The 24,048-nt window shown below is 41.2% G+C and overlaps 2 protein-coding genes across 4 annotated transcripts in view; one reads left to right on the top strand and one right to left on the bottom strand.

Moving 5' to 3' along the window:
* The window catches only part of hsd17b4 (hydroxysteroid (17-beta) dehydrogenase 4), a 42,708-nt gene extending 26,135 nt beyond the window's left edge, over positions 1–16,573 (top strand). Inside the window, 13 exon segments of the mRNA NM_001309957.1 lie at positions 484–596; positions 880–1,003; positions 1,219–1,270; positions 4,980–5,051; positions 6,811–6,914; positions 9,704–9,769; positions 10,191–10,260; positions 10,387–10,493; positions 12,345–12,431; positions 12,572–12,658; positions 13,395–13,533; positions 15,362–15,489; positions 16,244–16,573. Of these exon segments, the coding sequence (NP_001296886.1) occupies positions 484–596; positions 880–1,003; positions 1,219–1,270; positions 4,980–5,051; positions 6,811–6,914; positions 9,704–9,769; positions 10,191–10,260; positions 10,387–10,493; positions 12,345–12,431; positions 12,572–12,658; positions 13,395–13,533; positions 15,362–15,489; positions 16,244–16,333 (1,239 nt within the window). The 3' untranslated portion in view covers positions 16,334–16,573.
* A 2,995-nt stretch (positions 16,574–19,568) lies between these two features.
* LOC105931350 (dmX-like protein 1) overlaps positions 19,569–24,048 on the bottom strand; it is an 86,676-nt gene continuing 82,196 nt past the window's right edge. For all 3 annotated transcript variants that reach the window (XM_012869986.3, XM_012869987.3, XM_036143900.1), the window contains one exon: positions 19,569–22,987. In XM_012869986.3, coding sequence (XP_012725440.2) covers positions 22,757–22,987 — 231 coding nt within the window. In that variant the 3' untranslated portion in view covers positions 19,569–22,756. The remainder of the gene's footprint in view (positions 22,988–24,048) is intronic.

The following is a 24,048-nucleotide window of genomic DNA, read 5'->3' as shown; positions in this document are numbered from 1 at the left end:
AGGAGCAGAGAGCTGTGCCCCAAGGAGAATCTTTAACCAATTAGAGACCAGCACAAAGTCACATGGAGGCCTAAAGGTTACAAAGACGCATACACACTCATTTGTCTGGCGCTCCACTGCGCTAAAACATTAACATTAGAAGGCGTACACAATATAAACCCAAAATAAAACAGCGCTGAACGCTTTTATTTGTTAAAGTAAAAACTAATACTAATTATCCCCTACCTTATCTTGATTTGTCACAAAAAAAATCCTAATAAAATACATTGAAATTTTTGGTTTCAACCTGAAGAAATGTGAAGAAGTTTCAAGGACTCTTTCTTCCAGGGACTCCATGAAGCATCAATCAAACTGGCTCATTTTATTAGGAGATAAGCTGTGAGGCAAACCTAGCATTCTGGTTTTTTTTACATCCACCCTGAAGACCTGAGCCAATGAATAACATTAATTTCCTGCCCACTTCTGCTGTTCTTTTGTTTTCAGGCCGAAGCTGTGGGACAAAAACTGCCAACGAGCTCATTCAGCTTCACCCCGACCCAGTGTATTCTCTACGCACTGGGAGTCGGCATGTCCACCAAGGATCCAGACAATCTTAGGTGTGCATTTGCTGTGTTTTTTTTTTTTTTTTTTTCTTTCTCCCCCAGTCTGCGTTCGTAGCTGTAGCTTCCTCTGGGCATACCAACAAGGCAACTTGTGTGAATTCAAATGGAAATAAAGGGTAATCGCTGCCTCGCTGATGGCTTTTTCATTGTCCTGCACGGAGGGCGAACGCCGATTCACACGCCTTGTGCTGCCATCTGTGCGGTTATTTCTGTCTTCTTGCTTCATCAGTGCGTGCAGTTTTTGACAGTTCACCAAACGCTTTACATTTTAATGTAGGTTCCTGTACGAAGGGCATCAAGACTTCAGCTGCCTTCCCACATTCGGGGTCATCCCCTCGCAGGCAGCCACGATGGGCGGCGGCCTCAGCTCGGTCCCTGGGCTCAGCATAGACTTTACTCAGGTCAGATAAGCACACAAATTACTCTGCTTGTGTCTTCTTGCACGAGTATATTTACGACTTTGCCACTGGTAAATATGTTGATGCATATTTGTGTCCATATGGGATATTTCACACAGTCCTGCACACATAAGAGCAGTAAATAGTACACTGCTCATGCTAATGAGACAGCAAGACTTTCTTGTGAATATATGTCACAGCTGTTGTCTCCCTGCCAGGTTTTACACGGAGAGCAGTACCTGGAGCTTTACAAACCTCTGCCAACTTCAGGTATATGCACCCCCACCCCCCCCAAACCGCCTCCCATACTCCACAGTACTAAATTAGGATTGTAGGTCATCATAAAAGGGAAGAAAAAACTGCGTTAGTATCATTTATTCAAGCTTTAAAATATGTTATGTAAGAAGGTTCGCCCTTGTTTTGTGGGGTATTTTAATTAAAAAGCAGTTTGTTGTAACCTATCTGTGTTGTTCATGCGCAGCTCTATATAAATTAGTGACAGTGTAGAGAATACTGATGCAGCTGAGAAAACAAAGAGTTGTTGAGGGTCCATGAGGAGAACAGCAGCAGTTCACATTGTTGAAGAATGTCTAACAGCACGTAGTTTAACACAGCCCTGTTCTGTATGGCGTTACAAAGCTGCAGACTATTCGAGGTGGCGACGCAGTTCTCCGAGTGCTTGCAGCACGCACAAAGAGGTCGCAGAGCAGCAGAGGAACAAAACTGTTTCTTCTACTTGGTTTGTGTTTCTGGGTTTATGGCTGGAAGGTTCGCTGCGATGCAGCTCAGCTGGTGTCGGGATGAAGTTTTGGGCAATGCTCTGCAGGGAAATCTGGGCATTTGTGTGAAAGTCACCGTGACATGTAACACTTATCCAGAAACGTTTGCCAAACAATATTCCCTGATGGGTTGTAGTAGGGCCTGTAATGTACCTTCGTGTTAGTGGTCAATGGTAAAAGGCTGATCTTGTGTCCTTAATTAGCTAATTAAAGGTGCAACAATTCTTGGGGTCGATTTTTAGATGACAGATTTTTGAGCTGCTGATGCAGATCTTAGCATACTCTCTTAACTATAACCTTAAATAATGCTTTCTGGTTAAAATGAAAAGAGAACTGTCCCAGCAACAGAGTGTTGAGTGTTAAATAAAGCAATAATTTTCACATCCTAAAGTAACAGAGCTTTCTTTCTCTCTGGTTCACTGAAAATCTACAAGGATTCCTGTGCTGTCTTGAAAAATCTGGGATTTGCTTTGTATAGTCTTCCAGATTTGTATGGGAAAAACTACAGATTTTTTTTAAACCTTTTTTGTTTTTTGATGGGTAAAAGTCTACTAATACTTATTTAACACAGTATGTTCACCTGATTTGTGTTTGATTAACCAGACCACACATTAGTTTTAACATTTTACACATCTGTAAGACTGAATGTAAACCCATTTAGAAATAAAAAAAAGGCCGTTTTACAACCTGTTTGATCTCTAAGCAACTTGAAATTCAAGTTGAACTGGACCTGTCTAAAAGGTCAAAGAAATAAAAATAATGTTAGGATGTAAGATCAAAATAAAAAATCTAAAACCCTGTTTTAAAGAATCTGCATTTAGTCTAGAGTCATGCAAAGCTAATTTGGGCACGTTTAACTATTTGTTCAACCTAAACATAATAAGACCTGACTTCAGTGCCAGCAGGTTCAAGGATCATGCTTTGTACTCAAATGCCAAGAACACAGTAATGTAAAAAGTGCAGAAAGAAAACCTTTTATTTACTGTGAAAAATGTGTAAAAAAAAACCTTTAGTAAAATCCTGCAGGTTAAAGGACACACAGGTATCTGTCGAAAGAAAGCTCAACTGAAAAGAAATGCTATTTATCTCCTTTACAAGATGAGATTAGTTCTTACATTTCTTTTGAACGTTTGAAAATGTGGAAGGGCACAATGTCACAATATATTTTTTCCACAAAAACCTTCATAACAGCTGTTTCCATCTTAACATTTAATTGATAAAAAGCCCACATTTGTTGCTGTGTTAGGTGGCTAAATTAGTTATTCATTTAATACAAGAACTAAGATATCTTTTTTTTTTAAATGCTCATTCACATGAAAAAATTAGATTAAGGTGCACCAATTGGATTAGATCTTTCATAATGTGATGCAACAGGAAGTGTATAGTTCCGTGTGTGTGTGTGTGTGTGTGTGTGTGTGTGTGGGGGGGGGGGGGGGGTGGTGTTATTGTAACTATCGGACGATTTTTTATTTTTTTTTTAAACATTGGGACTATGTTTAAACATTGGGACTATGTTTAAAATTGGGACTATGTTTAAAAAATGTCTATGTTTATGTTTAAAAAAGTGACGTCCCAGTGTTTGAGGGAGAGAGCAGTCAGAGTTGCACAGCTCTGCAGTTAAGCGCGATTTCTAAACATGGAGTTCTCATTTTAACCAGTGTGTAGCATCTTATATAACACAGGTGTCAAACTCAAGGCCCACGGGCCGAATCCGGCCCGTCAAGGAAAATTATCCGGGCCTCAAAAGCCAAAAAAAAGGCATATCATGTCATAAAGTAGAGGCATAAATCCTTTTAAAGTGTATAAAGTGGCTAAAACTGTGCCTCCTGTAAGTGTAACTCACCCCATGTTTTTTTTTTGCGGAAAAACTGTATAAACTGGGCCTAAGGGTGCTACTTTTATGTTACTGTGCATTTTTTATACTACTATATGAACTTGAGATGAAATTATGAAATGAAAAGTATCGTCTCTACACATGCAACCAGCCCTTTTAATGACTTCATGATGCCAAAGTGGCCCCATATAGAAATGAGTTTGACACCCTTGTTATATAAGCATCTTATGGTTAGCATTTCTAACAGTAGGCTTTCTGTGCATTACCTGTAATAGATCCGTCAGCACGATTCATCACTGATAGTAATGGATTCCTTGGGGCAGTGCGTGGCGATAAACAGTCTAGGGTTTAAAATCACCCCCTCGGGACCTTTTGCTGCATGTCTTTCACTCTCCTCTCTCTGCCCATTTTATGTCTAAAGATCTCCTAATAAAGGATAGTTGGGTCACAAAACCGAGTGTAAAGAAAAAAAAACAGCGATGGATTCCTTAACGGCACAAACCAGAGCAACCTTGCAGCTTATTTCTGTTATCTGCTGACGTCTCCCTCCCTGTTTACGTTGGTTCGCTGCTAGTAGGAACGTCCAATAGTTAGTTTTTTCTAGAAGCTTCATCTGACTTCAGTCGTTAACTTCTCTCCTCTTCACTCCATAACGACTTCCACAGTGAAGAGTGTTGTCTTCAGATCGGGGAAAAAAAAGCTACGTTTTAGTTTTTGACCGGATGATCACCTCTCAAAACCGTCCGATTCTGTTTCTTGTTTCATCTCTACTCTCCTTGCTGATGAAAAACGATCCCGAGCAAGATCCCAGTCTGTCCTCCGTTTGTCAGCATTACGTTCAGCTCACAGTGGGAACGTTTTGCTTCCTCTTAAAGTTATAATCCTGACAGCTTGTCTGGAACCCAGGAGCTTGTTGAACAAGACTTGGCGCAGTTTTTGTTGTTATTTCAGGAATCCTCAGAAGCTCTGGTAGCCACCTTTTATATTTATTTACAGCTGCTGGATTTAGAATAGAGAGATTTAACCTGCTGTGATTGTTTTTGTGCTCCAAACAAAGACCTCAAAGACCTGCAGTGACACTTATCAGTATTTTTATTTAAATCTAGAATATTTTCGTGAGTTTGAACTAAGATTAGCAGAGAGATTAGACGGTTAGGAAAACAAGATAATACCACTTTTGATAAGGAAGTGGATCTGTCACTTTTTTTCTGATTGACTGATCACTTTGATCATTGATCTATTGGAGTGACCATGCACAAAAGCAAGCAAAGTGTCTAAGAAATGTAACATTGCAACAACAAGATGTTGCAGAATCAGTTCACGAATCCTAAATATATTCATGTAAATGCTTTAAATAAACCTCCAGGTACCCTTACCTCTGAGACCACCGTGGCTGACGTCCTGGACAAAGGATCCGGAGCAGTCATCCTCCTGGACGGTGAGTTACGGTGCCGAATTGCCATTATACAGTATAGAGTATTTATTCCATACTCATTTGTTTTCTTCAGTTTAATGCATTTTTTCCCCCCTCACAGGTCTCTCTCAGGCTGAATTATTAATAGTTAATTTACAGTCTGTGTCTGCAGGGACCACAATAACAGACTGTGAATGGCTCGTACTTTTGTGTGACAATTCCACAGAGATGAATGTTATTTAAAACCACTCTGATCTATAATTAATCCATCTTAAACCAGGAAACCACGGGACCTGAGGGTTTCTGTCAGTGTGTTGGCCCAGGGAAATGTTAATAAAATGTCGTCGCTCACAATAAACCTGTTAGCCGTGGTAAAAAGGGAAGTTATTTCGGGGATAGTTAGCATGTTAGGTTAACTTCCTAAAACGAAACATGTGTGCAGCAATCCATGTTCCCTTGGAAACTAGATGTAGTAGTTTCAGGTCTACTGTGTATTTTTTGAAACTGTACAGCTAAATGTCCGTCAGGGTGTTAGCCAAGGCCTTTCAAACCCACCTAAAGCATAACTTTTTACAGCAACCTTTTGCTGCAACCACAGTCCCATTGGATGGATTCTGAACCAGATGTAGTTCTAGTCTTTGACTAGGCCAATAAAACCCATGAATATGCTCTGATTTAAATCCTTCTTCTGTACCTCAGCCTGTATTTAATGTTCTATATCAGGCTTTTATTAAGCCTTCCAAAGTCAACTAAAGGCATATATATGATGAATTACTGCCTTTTGCACTACGGCGTATTCATTTATTATGAAATTTTAATTGTTTTCTGGTGCTATTTTTCCAAACCTGGAAGAAAGACGCTTTGCATTCACTGTGGCCCCGCGTCTCCCCATGGTGGGGTCGCTCTAGAGCCGCTGTTGCATGGCATCAAAGCAGGGCAGTTGCTGTCGCTGTGCAGATTAGGTGCTAAAAGAGCCACTTTGTCGCAACTTTGAATTGAAATGTTGGCGCTCTGCTTCACGTCACCACTCATGCGTGTTGTTTACTGAGCAGGTCTGCCCCATCATGGTAAGTACTTCCTCGAGGGGGCCGGGTAATGACCGCTCTACGTAGACCTGGTAATGAACTATTTGCTTTCCAGGATAGAGAGCAGAATTCACGAGGATTATTTAGTCATGCATGAATCAAGCACAAACAACACTTCGGCATAATTGTTATTAAGAAATTGCGTCGTAACATAGTGAAAAGTTTAAAAAAAAACGGTTGATATTGCATGATACAGACCCTTTAAGGTTTGTTGTCATGCTGGAAGGTAAACACCTGCTTCAGTCTCAACTCCTTTGCTGCCTCTACCAGGTTTCATTCTAAGATTCCCCTATTTTTTTAGCTCCGCCCATCTTCTCATCAACTCTGAGCATCCCCACAGCATGATGCTGCCACTGCCTTGTTTTACCTTGGGAATGGTTTAGATGGAGTGACATGCAGATTTGCATGTAGGCCAAAAAAAGCCCCGTGTTTAGCTCACCTATCCAGAGCATCTTCTACGTGTTTATCGTGTCTCCTGCGTCGTGAAACTATCGCGGTGGCAGCATAACTCTGGGTATAACTATTTAGGGGTATCAAAGGGAATTAGGCAGAATACGGCAAATAAATAAATAAATAATCAGATTTTTATCTCCAACAAATTTAAAAAAAAAATGCAACATTCTATTGTCCTTCCACAACTCTGCAGAGCTTTGTGTCTGTTTCTCGCATAAAATCCCCTCATTTGCTCTGTTTTGCAGTGAACTCCTACAGCGGCGACGAGCTCGTGTGCTACAACCAGTTTTCAGTGTTTGTGGTTGGAGCCGGACGCTTCGGAGGAAAGAGAAGCTCAGACAAAGCTAAAGTGAGTTGGAGCTTTGTGTTGAATGTTTGCTTAAAAGCCTCAAATTGACGGCTTCAAACAACCCATTAAAAGGTTGAAAAAAAAAAAAGTGGGTTAAATAAAGAGTATGTTGAAGTGTCCAAGTATGTCAGATGTGAAAATGTCAAGAGGCTCTGAATGACTGCGCTGTTATGAAGTGCTACACCAATTATTGAAGCTTTTTAGAAAATAAAAAAAAAGGTTCATTCAGAGGATCAGGACAAATATTTTCATCAAGCATAGGGATGAAAACCTGAGAGGCCCTCAAGCACCTCTGCACATAAAAACAACTATTATCAGTGAACTCCAGGCATTCAACAATCCCATTTTAAACCCTGCCATGGAAGTAAATTCAATATATAAAACATCATCAAAAAAGTTTGTTGGCTGAATTTACTCGAGATCACTGGGCGTAAAGTGGACCCAATCCTTTGACAAAAAAAAAAAAAAAAAATCTACACTTTTCAGAGATTAAAGACCCCAAAACCCTATTTTTTGTCAGTAAATATGTCAGAAGCATGTCTGATTACTGGGCTGACTTTCACAAGAAATAAGGAACGGTATGTAGAAATATATGCTGCCATATTTAGGACCCGTCACACTCATTTGTGCCTCTGGTGACAATGCATAAATTTTCTTAAAAATGTATTTATTTTTTATTGCAGTAGCACAATTTCCTGCAGGAAAATGCATGGTTCCAATCTTATAGGTCCCCCCTAACAATTCCCAGAGTCTAAGCAGGCGGCAGAGGCGTTGTCTGCTGTCATGGTTTGGGTCTCCGGCTGGTTATTCAACTCGCGTCTGCATTTTAATGTTAATATAACTGAATGCATCTTCGTTTCCAGTAGAGATCCAGATGCTATAGCAGCAGGTCAATAGTGATTACTAATTACCCTGGTGCATTACTGGATTTGCAACTTTTAAAAGTCATGTTAAAGTTTTTTTTTAACAGAATTGAATTTGATTTGCTGAATTTTAGACGCATAAGAAAACAACTGGACCACTGCATGACCAGCTGGACCCAAGCAGGAAAGACTTCATTACAATCAATAGAAAGACTGGAGAAAATCGTCATCACAGCAGAATTTAAATTATTTATCGTGATTAAAAACAGGAATAAATAAAGTTTTGCGTGCTCTGTCCTTTCCCCTGAATAACTTAATTAATAAAACTCAAAACTGATCCACTTGATCTTTAACTAGAGGGAAACGCCTCCTCTTACGTTGCAGTCGTACCTGGAATAATCTACCGAACATTTCATTTTACAGGAAGTCCTCTAAATCTATGAATCTTCATACCGAATTAAATCTGTAATCACATGCAGATGAGTAACAGTTTAATTTCAGTTTTTTTTTTAAGTTTCAGTCTTTTAATCTGGTCCTACAGCATCAACCTGCCAGAGACTGCAGCTGTAAATTAGCCTCCATGGCTAGATCAGCCACATCTACATGATGGGCCGATTAATGCTGATTAATGTGCATTTTCCCCTTTTTTCTAAAGAACAAAACTGAACTTAATGTGATTGAAGCATATTTGTAACTTAGACTTCATTTTTCTTAACTGATGGCGTCGAGGAACCTTTAATTACCAATCTAATTCATGTCTTGGAGGCCAATTTCTCTCAGCAATGGGAAAGACAAGAGATCTTTACCTTTTAAGGTAAAGTAGATGATCTTCAGAAGTCATGAAAGGGCAACAAGATATACCGTCAGGGTGACAGCAATCCTGCAGAAGTAAACTGGACCAGGGACTCGTTTTTATTTATGAGGAAGGATGATAGAAAAAAAAAAAAATCTCAGAATCTCACTGTTGGAAAATTGCGGGACCAAATCCCCATAATGCCTTTCTTGAAGTTACTTGCAATTATTATTTAATACCTTGTGCAATAATCCTGTTAAATAAGAGACTTCAGCTGTTATAGTTAACTCACTACCTCACTGTTGTTCTTTACCTGGTAACACTTTAATGTACAACGTTAAATCCATATGTATATAAGTTACATTAAATCTCTGCTTTATTTCTTTTTTTTTCTTGATCCACTGTATATATGTGGACGCACTGTATATACCTCATGCACCTTTTCCTCTTTTTGGCTACTTCTTTTGATTATTGAGCCGATGTGACACGTGAAGTTCTCCACTGTGAGATCTATAAAGTCTAACTTATCTTAACTTATCTTATCTTAAGATATGAATGTTTGTTCTTCTCTTCTTCGTTGTGCTGGAGTGACTGTGGATGGTGCTGTAGATGTAAGGTCTCTAGATCTCTACCAGGCTGTGTGTTTATGTAGGACAATATGGGATGTGTGTAGTCTAGGCCAAAATAAAGCACAGTGGGGACTCGATAAACGACGCAAATTATGGCAGATTAGTCGAGCCAGTAGACTGCGAACTGTACAGATAATACTAGAGGTCTGCAGTATTGGAACTGCTGAACTAATATTTACTTTAATGCAACTTCTCTAACTCCTACCTAAAGCCTGTTTGCATGTAAAATCCCGGTCACAAGTTTTCCAGACGCTTACCTTGAGCCTCAGTATGCAGATTTAAAAGCTGCAGCCATCAGTCACCTATCTGTCCACTCATTTAGGAGTTAATGCAAAAATACAAAAATGCTCATTTCCATAAACCTTGCTACTATTCCTTGCTGTTTATGGAGATTTATACACTCTTTTATTTACCCTTTACAGCGTCACAGTTTTTTAAATTTTTTTATTGGGAAAGCTCTTCTGATTGCTTCGTCTTAACATTTTTGTTTAAATTCCCCCCCAGGCTCCTCTGCCTCCACCCAAGCGCGCTCCAGATGCTGTGGTGATTGAATCAACCACAAGAGACCAAGTGAGTGTGTCTGTGTGGGTTTTTTTGCTGCAGAATAAAATCAGCCGAACTGATGATGCAAGGGTGAAAATAGAACATGTTGGCTTTTTTTTTTTTCTTTTTCCTCTTTCCTCTCTGAAATAATCATAAAGTTTGTGGAAATCAGTGCGACTTTGTGGCAGAGGAGTTGAATAAAGGGTTCTCCTTGTTTGTCAGAGATGAGAGATTGCTGACTGCATGATGCGGCGGAAAGTTAAGAAGGAGAAGAGAAAGAAGGAGCTAAATCCCCCAAGCGTAGTTAAATGACTGCAACTGTATCACTTCAAAGGCATTCTTATTTTAGGTGTCTTTATGATAATTTCATTTTATCCCACATGAAGTTCGGGCGTTTATGAATAAGATATAAATCTAAACAACGTCTGCTCCCCCCCTACGGTTACAGGCCGCCTTGTACCGTCTGAGCGGAGACTGGAACCCTCTCCACATAGACCCCAGCTTCGCCGCCATGGGAGGTGAGAGCCTTAACATCCATCGCTGCGAAACCAGCTGCAGTGTTCCTTTTTTTTTATTTTTTTAGTCAATTTATGTGTTTTCATCTCATTTATTCTTGATCGTATTTAAAAATGCTCTTTGGTCAGGCTTCAGTGCTCCCATCCTGCACGGCTTGTGCTCGTTCGGCTTTGCGGCGAGACACGTCCTCCAGCGGTTCGCCAACAACGACCCCTCTAAGTTCAAGGCCATAAAGGTGAGCAAAAACTAAATTGCTAAATTGTTGCTAACGAAGCTTGCTAAGAAATGAGGGGAAACAAGGGGAAGGTTATAAGGTGATTTATTTCATATGAAATCAGGCATCTGCGCACAAACTCTCGGCATTCTGTGTTTAAAAACAGAATAAAAAAAAAAAAAAAAAAAGGAAAACGGTGTCTGTATCTGGTTGAATACAGACCGATATCAAAGTCGTCACTTTCTTACGTGATAACACAAAGCAGTGGATCAGCCTTTACTGGAAGAAAAATGATGCATATTTTTATGCATTCATTTATTTACAATGTGAAAAGATGCTAATCCGCTCAACCCCCTTTACTTTCACAACCCTAAATAAAGTCCAGTGCAAACAAGTTCCTCTAATAATAGTCAGCTGTTCTGTGGACACTGCAAAAAGGGATCTAAAATTAGGTAAAATTTTCTTGAAATGAATGTATTTTCCTTGATTTAAGCAGTTAAATAAGACTATTTGCCAATGGAGTGAGTATTTTTACCCCTACAATAAGATAATTAGATATCCTGCCCTTGAAATAAGATGATAGAGATGAAATGTTCCTATTTTAAGTGTAAAAATCTTTTTCCATTGGCAAATAGTCTTATTTACCTTTGAACAGCTCATGGAGGTTTAATCCATTGTCTAAAAGCATGGGACGATTACAAAACCTACCGTGAAGGCCTTAGAGACTCGCTACTAAAAGTAGTAAAAATAGGATTTTAGTAGTATAAAAAGAAAAAAAAGAAAAACATAGCCAGATCTGCCCTCTTCTCACTCAGGCCAACACCGAGACCTCAGTGCACGCTTTCATTTCTAGACATCTGCTTTCTGGTCTTCCCTGAGAAAAATATGCCCAGCCTTCAGCTGCTACAGAGCTCTGCTGCTGGTGTGCCGACAAACGGCGTCATGGAGACCGAGGAAACACAACTATATATAATGACTTTTAGCCGAACTCGTACCTGCAGTCAACTTTTAACTAGCTATGAACCACATATGGCAAAAATGATATCAAGCCATTAATATTAAAGATAAACTTCTGTTACATTAAGTTTTGTACAGTTTTTGGAGTTTATTAATAGTATTCATCATACCACTGAGCGCAGGTACAGACCAAACAACAGGGGGCGCTGTTGTAACATTTAGAATGATTAAAAAAGAAAAGGCAAGGCAGTAGTGCGCCCCGCCTGCAAATCCTGCATGCCCCACCCTAATTGAGAAGCACTGGCCTAAACCGACAGGCTGCGTACGGAGAGCATTCATTAAAAAACAAAAAAAAGCAGCCAACAGGCCCACGGTAACCATGGAGGAGCTGCAGAGAGCCACAGCTCAGGTGGGAGTGTATGAACCTTTTAGCATCATTGCAAAACACAGAAGCTTAATTAATGGTACGCCTCACCCCGAAAGCGCGGTGGTGCAGCACCATGCTGTGCTTTGTGCTCGTTATCAGAGTTAATGGGAGTAAGAATGGAGCTAAATGCAGAGGAATAATGGAGGCTGCAAAAAAAAAAAGACCTGAAACCGAGGCAGCGGCTCGCCTTCCAGCAGAGCAACGACCCTAAACATCCAGACAGAGCTATGATGAAATGGTTTACGTTAAGCGTTTGATTAGAGTGTCCAAGCTTGAAGCTGATGTTCCAAATGCTCTCCATCCCCTGATGGTCTGACTGAGTTTGAGTCATTTTGCAAAGAAGAAGATGCCGTCCGTACAACGGGTTAGAAAGGTGTTCGGAAATCTAAGTTTGCCTTCTGCTTGACATCTCTGCAGCATTTGTTGAGCTCTTGTTTCATTAAAACTTCATGCAATTTTTGCGGTCGCATCTCGCTGCCCTCTCTCAGGTCCGCTTCGCAAAGCCAGTGTTTCCGGGTCAGTCGCTGCAAACGGAGATGTGGAAGGAGGGCAGCCGAATCCACATCCAGTGCAAAGTGAGTCCTTTTCTTTTTTTTAGCCGCAGCAGTGAGGATTTACAGCATGAGATGGGGTGAAGAACCGAGCCAGAGCTGTCTCTTCTAATCTGGTGTCTCTTCACGCGTCGTTCTGATGAGCCTTCATCTCTTTCATGCAGGTGAAGGAGACGGGTGACGTCGCTCTGGCTGGAGGCTACGTGGATTTACACGGCACATCAGAAGCTTCTCCTGAAACTCTCCCTCAGGTACACCAGTCTGAGTGGGGGAAAAAAAATAATCTTTACTGTCAATTATTCCTGTGTTTCAGTGTAATATATTCCTTCCTGGTGGCCTGATTTCTGTCCAGTCCCACAGGGCAGCCTTAATAAAAAAGCACAAAACTGTTTAATGTGATCTGTGCACAGCTCATTTAATTTACGGGCGCCAGCGAAGCTCCGTCCAGGGTTTTTTTTTTTTTTTTTTTTTTTTATTGCAGGCTGTCGTGTATGAGCCTCATGTATGAGGCTAAACCCCAGCTGGTGGAAAGCTGCCCGTGGTGCATGCATTATTTGCGTGAACATCCTGACAGCGTGCTGCGGGAGCCTCGTACCGTCCCAGACGTGTGAGCCGTTGCTTGTGATTCGACTCGCCGCTTCCTGCGGAAGCGACGCAGAGAAGCCCCGGGAGAGGGAAAACAAGAAATGTCTGATTGGAGAGAGAGAGAAGACGAGAATTAGGCTCCTAGAGTTGTGTTATTTGCAGCCGTTCTGATTTCACGTTATGCCGCATAAATGAGGAGCTCTAACTCGGGAAAAGCGTTTTTACAAATTGCAGAAAGCCTTTTGTTGGCAGACTTTTCTCAGGTTGTTTGATGTGTGCTCCCCCCCACCTATCCTGGCTCCCTCTCAGCTCCCTGAAACTTTGATTCAGACTAAATGAATGTATGTTTTCGCCAAGCGCCGGTGGAGACCAAAGGGCACTGCCGTTTCTCCTCCTTTGCAGGGAGGAGGCCTTCAGAGCGAGCTGGTGTTCGCAGAGATCGGCCGGCGCGTCACGGAGCTGGGCTCGGAGCTGGTGAAGAAAGTGAACGCCGTGTTCGGCTGGGAGATCACCAAGGATGGCAAGAAAGCCGCAGACTGGAGTAAGTTGGCGTGGACACACGACTAAGACTCGATCGATGGGGCCTGCGGTTAAAAACAAAGATTTATAAATGATTGTAGTTCAGCCAAGATGTGTCCGGTCCATAAGAAGCAGGGTGGCTTTTGTTCTGGTTGCAGAACATCAGTGGACCAGGTCTCGTGGGAGTTATCTCTGCAAAAAGGGAACTAAAAGTTAATGAAAATTCTTGAAATGAGTGTATTTTTCCTTGATTTGAGGAGCTAAATAAGACTATTTGCCAATGGAATAAGTATTATTACCCCTAAAATAAGATAATTATACATCCTGCACTTGAAATAAGACGATGGAGATGAATTGTTCCTATTTTAAGCGCAAAAATCTTATCCTATTGGCAAATAGTCTTATTTACCTGCTCTAATCAAGGAAAAATACACTCATTTCAAGAAAACTTCACTCACTTTTTGTTCACTTTTTGCAGTGTACAAACGTTTTGCAGATCAAGTCCCCCTTGGCATCTTGTTGTTGTGCAATTACACACTGTTATTTAAAGTTATTTAATGTTTAATTAATAACTCTCTGTCTGTATGTTTTGTCCGGTGAATATCAGCCCTAGAGCTGATATCAGGACAATAGTTGAAAAGGATGAATTCGAGCACTGGAGTTCTTTTAACAGCAAACTCTGCACACACGTAGAGTAAATGAGCGACAGGTTCAAGAATTTATTAACAGAAATAAAATGAACATCACTATAGAATGCTGTTTATGTGAATTAACACCATATTTCAATCAACATATCCTCTCTACTAGGCTAGTGAGACTTAACAAAAGCTACTAAGCGAAATGAAGATAAAAAGAAGCTAAGCTAAGGAACTATGTACACACTAAAAGACAAAACAAAGGGGTTGATCATCATCATCATCATCATCATCATCAGAATAATTCAGTGAATCCTGGTTCACTGCAGATCTGAGTTAAAGAACCAAAGTTCATCTCAAAGAATCTGAATTGCGGTTAAATGAGCTTAACTAATTCAGAACACAACATTGTGATGAAGTCAAGGTTGTTGCTGATGCTCGTTGGACCTCACCAGGCCTTGTCCCCATGGTGTTCATGCACAGGATCCTAAGGGTCTCTGATTTGCATCATCGTCACTTTTTGACGGAGATCCGGCTCCATTTGGGTCTTCAAGTCCGTTGTGGAAGCTTGCGGCCGCGTGTGAAGCTTTTATGATGATCGTTGGCGCCTCTCAGGCTGAGGCTGTGGTACCTGACTGGAAGAAGGCCCTGAGCTCGGCCTTCAAGTGTCTCTGTGTGTTTTTTTTTTTTTTGGCTAATTGTCGGGAGATTGCTTGACGGATTCGGGTCTTTTTCGCAGTAACGTGTGCACCGCTTCAGTCTGTCGTGAGGAACGGAGAGCTGATTCAAAGATCTCTCCGTTTACCAGTCTGCCTACTTTCTGACTCTGCTGTGGTTGTCAAGACCAAAACAACAAGATTCGTCTTTTCCCCCCCCAACTAACATGATTCCTTTAATTCAATTCAATTCAATTTTATTTATATAGCGCCAATACATGAAACATGTCATCTCGAGGCACTTTACAAAGACAAATTCAATCAGATTATACAGATTGGTCAAAAAATGTCCTATATAAAGGGACAAGCAGCATTCACTCCTGGAGAGCGTTTACACACCTAAGATTTAAAAGCTCACGTTATGATCTAAATTAAGATTTCACTTTGTTTCGCACTAGAATTTAAAGCCTAAACGAGCTGACAGAAAGTGGAAAAAGTGACGCTTTTTATTTTTAAATCCGTCTTCTTGTCTTTCTTTTCCGTCCCTGTTGTCCTGCAGCCATCGATCTGAAGAACGGCAGCGGCTCTTTGCTGAAAGGGCCGTACGGCGGGAAGGCCGACGTGACCTTCACCGTGTCAGACGAGGACTTCATGCAGGTGGTGACGGGGAAACTTCCTCCTCAGAAGGTAACACACTTGGCCTTTTTGAAGCTCTTCCAGCTGCGTCGGGAAAACTTTGCGGCTGAAGTTTACGTGCGTATTCATCAATCGCCTGTTATTTTAAACCATTGGCGCGACGGCGAGTCACTTCCTGTACATCCTCATTACGGAGAAAGTTCCTTTTGAGGCTCCCTTCGATCCATAACGGCGTCCTGCCCGATCTCATCTCGTCAGATAAAATATGGAAGCGGCGATCGCTCGGCTCCAGCTCGCCGAGCGCTCAGTTTGCAGATAATCAATCGTCGCCGCTTTGTATGTCTGTCGCGTCCCATCCGTCAGTGGGAGTGGCCGTCACCGCGCCCACTTGGTATGCGTCTGGGAGCTCCCGTTATTGATCTCCGGGCCGCACGCGTCCGTCTGCGCGCTCTTTGCAGAGAGTCGGAAGCCTGGGCCGCCCGGAGCATCCCCAGGCGGGGTCTCCTCCGCGATGAAAGGAGCAGCTGGGGGAATATTAGTTGATGGAGTCGAAAGGGAAGCTGCTAACTGTCTTCCAGGGTCATCATAACCCCGTTGGTGGATTGATTTCAGAACGAGCAGAGCGGGGAACGCCATCAGAGGCTCGGCTCACTCTGCGAAGGGGAACATTTTCTGCTACCGCCAAACCATCAGTGGGGATCATCTTCGTTTAATCTGAATCCTTGCTCGCTTAATTCGCTTTGCTGACACGCTTCAACTTTATCACGAGACGCTGCAAAAATAAACGTTTTGTTTTTCTCGCTAGGCGTTCTTCTCTGGCAAGCTGAAGGTTAGAGGAAACATCATGCTGAGTCAGAAGCTGGAGGTCATCCTGAAGGATTACGCCAAGCTGTGAGCTCCTCCGCCAGCCAATCAGACGGTCGCAGAAACCTAACCACGCCGGCGCCCTCCTACTTCTCTGTCCTGATCCCGAGTGTTTGGTGACCGTTACTTGGCTCTCTCCAGGGAAAATTCTTGAAAAATCACCCACTGAGACACACCGGGAATGAATTTATCTCCGTTGAAATTGATTTTCTCTGCAGTCAGAGGGACTCCCAAAGAGTTTCGAATAAAGATGAAACGAGTTGAATCCAAGCATCAGGTGGAGAAATGTTTGAATTCACTCACATCTTCGCTTTTCACTCTGAGGGAGGTGTTCAGATTAATTAAGCACAGATCTAAATGAGTCTAAATCAGTGTCAGGAAGAGTTTATTCACTTTTTAATAACACACAAGTTTAATTGATTAACGTCAGCTAAACTGAGCGAAATGATGAACATCTAAAGCGGTTATGATCTCAGCCCTAATGATCTCATTTCATGACTAATTCATTTGGTGACTAATTGACCAGAGTCAGAGGCAGTTTTATGGATCTGATACTGTAATCAGCTCGCTGCATAATTTCAACTTCATTTTTCAACATAACTGTTTGCAATTATAATGGTTGCTCTTGTAAAGAAAATCAAATAAAATGATTAAAAAAATAAGCCCTTATTGTATGTCACTTTTTTTGAACAGTTAACTTGCATAGCACCATTTTACAATGTTAAACGAGTGTCATCTGAAGGTTAACAAGACCAACAGATCCAATTAATGTGTAGATAAATGGAATTACGTCAATCTGAGGCTGATTCAAATACAGTTGTATACATTCTGGATTGATCCAAGTATGTGGCGAGAGTGGAAAAGAAAAGACTTACATTAACCGATAGAAACCCCGAGGACAACCTGAATGTGTCCAGAGGGGGGGTTTGAGAAAAAAAGCAAACAGGAGCATCTCAAGGCACTTTAAAAAGTCAAATTCAATCATATAACAGAAAATATATTCATTTTATGACTTATTTCAGAAGAGAGACAAAGTTAAACATAGACCCAAGCATATCCTCTGTAGTGTGAGAACATTAAGTTATTGGTAACAAATAGGGCTGGGCAATATCAAGATTTTAAAAAGAATTTTTTTTTTCTAAAAAGACAAGATGACATATTGTTTATATTGAGATGGTCTATGTTGCGTTATAATTAAACTTTTATGTATTTTAGTAGGTTGTTTTTTCCTATTTATCTACAGCTGTTTGTTGTAAAATTTGCCTCCGAGACATTTGGGGTCAAAATTTTTTGTATATCGGCATTCAGACTAACTAAAGATATTCATATATTGTTTTTGGTCCATATCACCTAGCCCTGGTAAAAAAGGAGATTAATCCAATATTTTAAAAAAGTATTTAATATCATATGCCCTCTGATGGACTAACATCCTATCCAGGGTGTTATGCCTCTCACCCATTAATCTGAAGATATAGGCACCAGTTGCTCGGTCTGCAACGATTGGGCATGCATAGAAAATGGGTGGATGGAAAGGCTTGGAAGCATGAGTGTATTACAATTTAAGTTCCCAGCCCATCTAATAGTTTTTACACAAAAAGGGTTGTGGTCAAAATTGCAGCAGCATCTCTAGTCAAGAGTATTTTTATTTTTAGCTCTGCTCAGCGTTGAAAAATTTTTTTTTTTTATTTTTTAAATGGAGCTGAGAGTAAATGTCAATTTACTCTCTTAATTTAATGTAGAAAGCAATGGATGGCAATCCATCCATTAGAAGCTGCGTGGCCGCCTGGTGACGAGGCAGCCTGCTAAACGAGGCAGGATGCATGGAATACGGCGTGCTTGGAGACGAGAGGCTGCTCCGCAGAACCACTTGATGGACGTAGCTTATGGATGACCTGCAGAAAACAACCACTCCCCTGCTTTTTGCTGATAATGTCCACCCAGCAGAGTGGACCAGTCACAGCTGAGGGAACGTCACCATCTCCATAGCAATGTCTCTAATTGCAGACATACCAGAAGAGGCGACGTCCGTCCACCCAGGCAATGAGGTGGTGGGCCAGCTGCAAAGCCAATGTCCTGCTGCCCCCCACCCCCCCTCCTTAAAAAAAATAAAATAAAATTGGATTTTATTTTGTTGCCACTTCAAATCATCAAAATTAAATGAAATAAACATTTGAATGCATCAGTCTGTGTGCAATGAATAAATATAATGTACAAGTTACACCTTTTGAATGCAATTACTGAAATAAATCAAGTTTTTCAAAATATTCTAGTTTACTGGCTTTTACCTGTATATTCAACTACTAGATCAAAAAAGTAACCCTGTGTAAGATGTAGCAATGCAGAAAAATGCCTCATTTGTCTTCAGTATCTTCAGTAGACAAGTGGCATCAATAAAGACTGCACTGCAAAAACAGATCTAAAAATAAGTAAAATGTTCTTAAAGTTAGTGTATTTGTCCTTGATTTGAGCAGGTAAATAATATTATCTGCCAATGGAATGAGTATCTTTACCCCTAAAATAAGATAATTAGACATCCTACAAATAAGATGGAGATGAGTTGTTCCTATTTTAAGGGCAAAAATCTTATTCCATTGGCAAATCATCTTATTTACCTGCTCAAAACAAAGGAGAAATATACTAATTTTAAGAACATTTTACAAATTCTTAGTTCCGTTTTTGCAGTATGCTAACTTATTTCCAGCTTTCATATTAGAAGACGTGTCGCAATTAGGCAGTAAACTCAGTCAAACCCATAAAAGTGAGACGTTTGTGTCAGTTTCACAGTTGTTTCCGTAAAGATAAATGAAGACCATTATGCTAGGGTAAGACGAAGACTGCCAATAGTGCCGGGCTCGGTTCCACCTGTGCGGCCTGCATGTTAGCGTGAGTCACAGTTTGGCCTGAGATGCGAGTGCTCGGCTCATCTCTGAGTCATTTACAAATAAATTAAAGCTAATCAGATGTGTCTGTTTGCACGAAGACACTCCTTACATGGTTAAAGTCATAATCAGTGGAAACTGTAAACAATTTCCTGTTAAAATGAAGACGAACACTGCTGTGAAACAAAATTATATTTTTGCCACATCTGTTTTTTTTTCTTAATTTATGCACACTCAGCTCATTTTGTCCTTTTCAATTCCTTTAAAGTTTCTGTATACATTTATACTTAATGTTCACCCACTGTGAGCACTTGTATGTGCACAGTCTTAGCCAATAAAGCCGATTATGATAAAAAAAAAAAACTCCAAAATTACAAACACAGCAGCTTGTTTCACATTTTTCCTTTATTACATCAGTAGATTTCTGTATATAATTCAATGATTTACATTAGAAAATTAGACTTATTTAATCAAGTTCACATTTGGAAGATTAAAAGGGGAGGAAAAGAAAGCTGAACACAAACATTTCAATTTCATTTAGGACAGCTACGTTCGTTTGATCGTCTTGTGCAGCAGCTGCAACCTGAAACGAAATGCTGTTAAACTGCAGGACTTTAAAGAAATGAGCAGTGATTTGTTTTTAAAAAAAAAAGTCCTTTTATTGTCCAGTTTCTGCAAGAATACACTCAGGCTGGCTACAATAAAACTGACCTTTATGAACACTCAGCTCTGCGGAGCAAAAAGAAGGAAAAATCTGAATTAAATTAGCCTTTTGAGCAGTCTACACCCCTAAATATGAACATATTTCATAAACATACCCGTCTGTACAGAATAATCTTCATAAAGTGACTATTACCGTCACCCACCATTTATCTACGACTAGTCGAGATTAAAATAAACTCAGTTTGTGGTTTTATATAGATATATACACAGAACTGCATTAAACGTGTTTCCTCTAAAGCTTTTCTTAAGATTATTTATATCCGTTATAAATTTTAAGGGCTTTAATCCTAACAGATTATAATCAGAATAAGGAAGATGCATCATGTTAAACATCAACCGCGGTGATATTCCTAGAGATGCACCAGGCCAGAGGTCGGAATCAGCCAATATTTCAATAAATGCGTCAAAACTAGGAAGTCCCGCCATTTTCACTCCATAAACACATCAATCAGCAGCAAGTACCTTGATGTGCTTTTCTCTGGATTTGAACAAAAATCTGATAAATGTTAGGTGAGATATGTTCTGGTGCAGTTAGGGGAAAAAAAAAATAAAAAAAATAAATAAAAAAAAATCTGTGTTTACTTCATTTCATGTTGAAATCAAAAAGACAAACTTGCAGCAAACATTTTTCCTCTCTTATGTGTTATAGTCCTGAGAGAGAGAGAGAGAGAGAGAAAAAAAAAAAAATCAGAATAGGTCAAAATTGTAATAAAACAAAAAAACAAAAAACAAAAATAATAAAAAAAAAACACCATCCAAACAGAAATCGTATCGGTCAGGAAAAGCTCAGATGTCTTTCCTTAAAGAAAAGTGCTGCAGTTGGACGAAACACAAGGCGACGACTGATTTAACACTAAACCAACATAAGCAAGTCGGTCAGGGGGAATTGCACTGTTCCTGGAGTAAAACAAGATTTTCCATTAAAACAACTCCCCTACTTCAGCCTCATACACACTCCCCTACTTCAGCCTCATACACCCCCCACCCCCAACCAAAAAAAATTGTCAACAGCAATGTTTCCTGCTACATGTTCAGATGAGGACAGGTAATAATCTGTGGAGTCACACGTGAACAAAAAGCTCTGATAAATTAAAGCTACTTTGTGCAACACAGTCTTAATACTATAATCAATGCACTGCGCCAGGTTGGCAGGAGGAGATTCGGAGGATTAAGGACACTTAATGTTGATTCTAACACCGCTGCTTAAATTGGGGCCGGGATAAACAAACATCCTCAGGTCTATTGCCGTTATTAGCATTATTATTATTACCATTATTACTACCCTACCACCTTTAGCCTGCCTGCTGTAGTTCTACGCGTTACACTACATGGAATTAGCTTAATTTCTCTTATGTGCAAATACAGACTGACACTGGAGCAGAGATGAGATGGCCTTTGAGAGAAATACTTGCTTTCTGACAGAGATGGATGAGAGGAGCGACGCTGCGTTGCTGCTGCTGCTTACAGTCGGGACTTCACCCGCCGTTTTGTCCCCAGAAGTAGCAATTTTGTTCGTTTCATCCTCGTAAACAAACCATTTTAAGCTCATGTGCTTTAAACCACTAGATATCAGTATTTTCATTCATTTTATTAATCAAAAATATAAATAAAGGTTATGATTAAATTCAACGGCATGTCATTTTAAGGATGGACAATTATTGTTTGTAGATATTCACTAATTGATTGTGTTTACAAACCCCAGAGTTGGGAAAATTAGTTTAATCACTGATGGTCTCAGGAGAGCATCAATAAGTATGAATCTATGTGAAAATATGTCCAAATACATTTATTGCGAAGCTGCTTAGTGGTTCAGCTGCACTGTTTGGTGCACCTGGTGTCCTAAAGTAGCCAGTTTGACATGATAAACCTTCATTTCTAAATCAGTTTCCGTGTTTGTGAAGCAGAGACATAAAGTTCTAAAATATATTATGAAAAAAACAACAACAAAAAAAAAACGTTGAATTTGTAAGAAGAAAAAAAAAAAGATTTTATTGTAACTTTTTATGTGACTATTGGTTCTGATCCCTGCTGGGCTGGTGGACTCGTCTGAAATGAGTCAGATTCTGACCGCAGATCCAACATAATGACTGAGACCTTCTGCTGGTAGACGTCACCCATCAGACTCATTAAACCACATTCCCTCACAGGACGGCGGACAAAGCGGCTACACCAGGTCGGTACGTCCCGCAGCACACAACAAGCAGCCCGGCTCGGCCCAGAAGAGCCGATCCACCTGAACGTATCTTTACGGCTAAATCTTACACTGGATGAGCGTCGTGGTGAAACTGCTAAGCTGCAGGAAGATCTCTGCCTGCGTGGCGTCTTCCCTGCCGTCACCGCAGAGCTGAAAGCTGCCGTCTGCGTGGGTGAATTCAGCAGACGAGGCCCACGCTGACCTCCGTTATTGCACAAATTAGGGTTTGATCCAGACGATCTGTCAGAAAGCAAGACGCGTTTCCCCCCCCCCACGTGAAGACGAGCTCCCGTATTTATCTACAGCTACAAAACGGCAGATTTTGAGTCCAGTCGCTCCCAAAGAGCCGTTTGATCCGGACAAACCCCCCCGGTGCTCTGCTTTGACCCACCAGATACGACGGGTTCTGCCTGGAAGCCGCTGGGTTGTGTCATCCCTCCCCACCTGTTCTTTATGCAAGACGTCAACGGCAGCTGCAGTTTTTAACACTTGTAAAAAGCTCCTGTGCTTGGTCGCCCTTAAAGACAAGATGTCCTCTTTATGCATCTCATGAAAAGAGGAAAAAAAAACGCAGCAGAGTCTTGTCGCTGCAGGCGTCGTCTTTTCCTCCCGAAAGCGACGCCGCTTCCTCCGACTCGGCGTTTTTTTCCCGCCCCGCCTAAATGAAGAACTTGACGTCGCTGCCGGGGCTGCTGCCGCTTCCCGCCGCAGCGAAGCGGTTGGGAAGGGTCCTCAACTTCATGGTCCCGTCGGCGCCGCAGGAGAAGATGTGGCTGGCCGGTCCCACCTCGATCTGCATGACGCCCGTGCCGAGGTTCCTGAACAGCGACTGGCGGGCGTGTTCGTTGGGGAAGGAGTAGAGGAGGCACTGCGTGGCCAGACTCCACACCTGGGAGGGAAGGGGAAACAAGACCAGGACAGAAATTTAGCGTTTGGAAAACATGTCAAGCGGCTCGATGCGGTTCATCGTTTGGATAAAATATGGGAGTGGTGGTTTATTTTAGGCAGATCCTGTCCACCTGCTGTCCCCCCCCCGATCTTAATCTATGGCTGAACACGGCCAACAGCTCCTGCTTGTGTAACCTTTGTTAAACGCTACAACGTGCTGCTATTTTTAGCTAGGCTCGCAGCACGACCGAGGGATGATGAAGCTGGCCTGTAGGCCGTCTGTTTCACAGGAGGAAAAGTATTCAATTCAATTTTATTTATATAGCGCCAATTCATGAAACATGTCATCTCAAGGCACTTTACAAAGTCAAATTCAATCATATTATACAGATTGGTCAAAAATGTCCTATATATAGAAACCAGTTGATTGCATCAAAGTCCCGACAAGCAGCATTCACTCCTGGAGAAGCGTAGAGCCACAGGGAGAGTCGTCTGCATTGTCCATGGCTTTGCAGCAATCATCAGCAGCAAGCATGAAGCGACAGTGGAAAGAAAAACTCCCCATTAACAGAAGGTAAAACCTCCAGCAGAACCGGGCTCAGTATGAACGGTCATCTGCCTCAACCGACTGGGAGTTAGAGAAGACAGAACAGAGACACAACAAGAGAGACAAAAAAGCACAGAAGCACACATTGATCTAGTAATCTGTTCTACATTAGATGGTAATATTCCCACCCCTGGTCTTTGTCACGATTAGCCACGTTACAAATCACAAACGTCAGTGTGATTTACTGGGACTGTAGGCGATATCACAACACAAAGTGAGACAAAACTGTGAAGTGGAGGGAAAATTATGTGCTGTTTTACAAGTAAAAACAAAACTGGTTGGAAAGACTACGGTCTGAACTTTGACTAGGCCATTCTGACACATAAATATGCTTTGATCTAAACCCGTTTGCTGAAGCTCTGGTTAGAGACGTCATGTGTCGGTCTCATCTGAAGAGAACGCGTTCCTCCACATGTTGGCTGCCACGAAACGTTAAGACGAGACACAAACTTTAA

This window comes from Fundulus heteroclitus, chromosome 12 (genome assembly GCF_011125445.2).
Source record: "Fundulus heteroclitus isolate FHET01 chromosome 12, MU-UCD_Fhet_4.1, whole genome shotgun sequence".
NCBI lineage: Eukaryota > Metazoa > Chordata > Actinopteri > Cyprinodontiformes > Fundulidae > Fundulus > Fundulus heteroclitus.
This window is presented reverse-complemented; position numbering and strand designations above follow the sequence as displayed.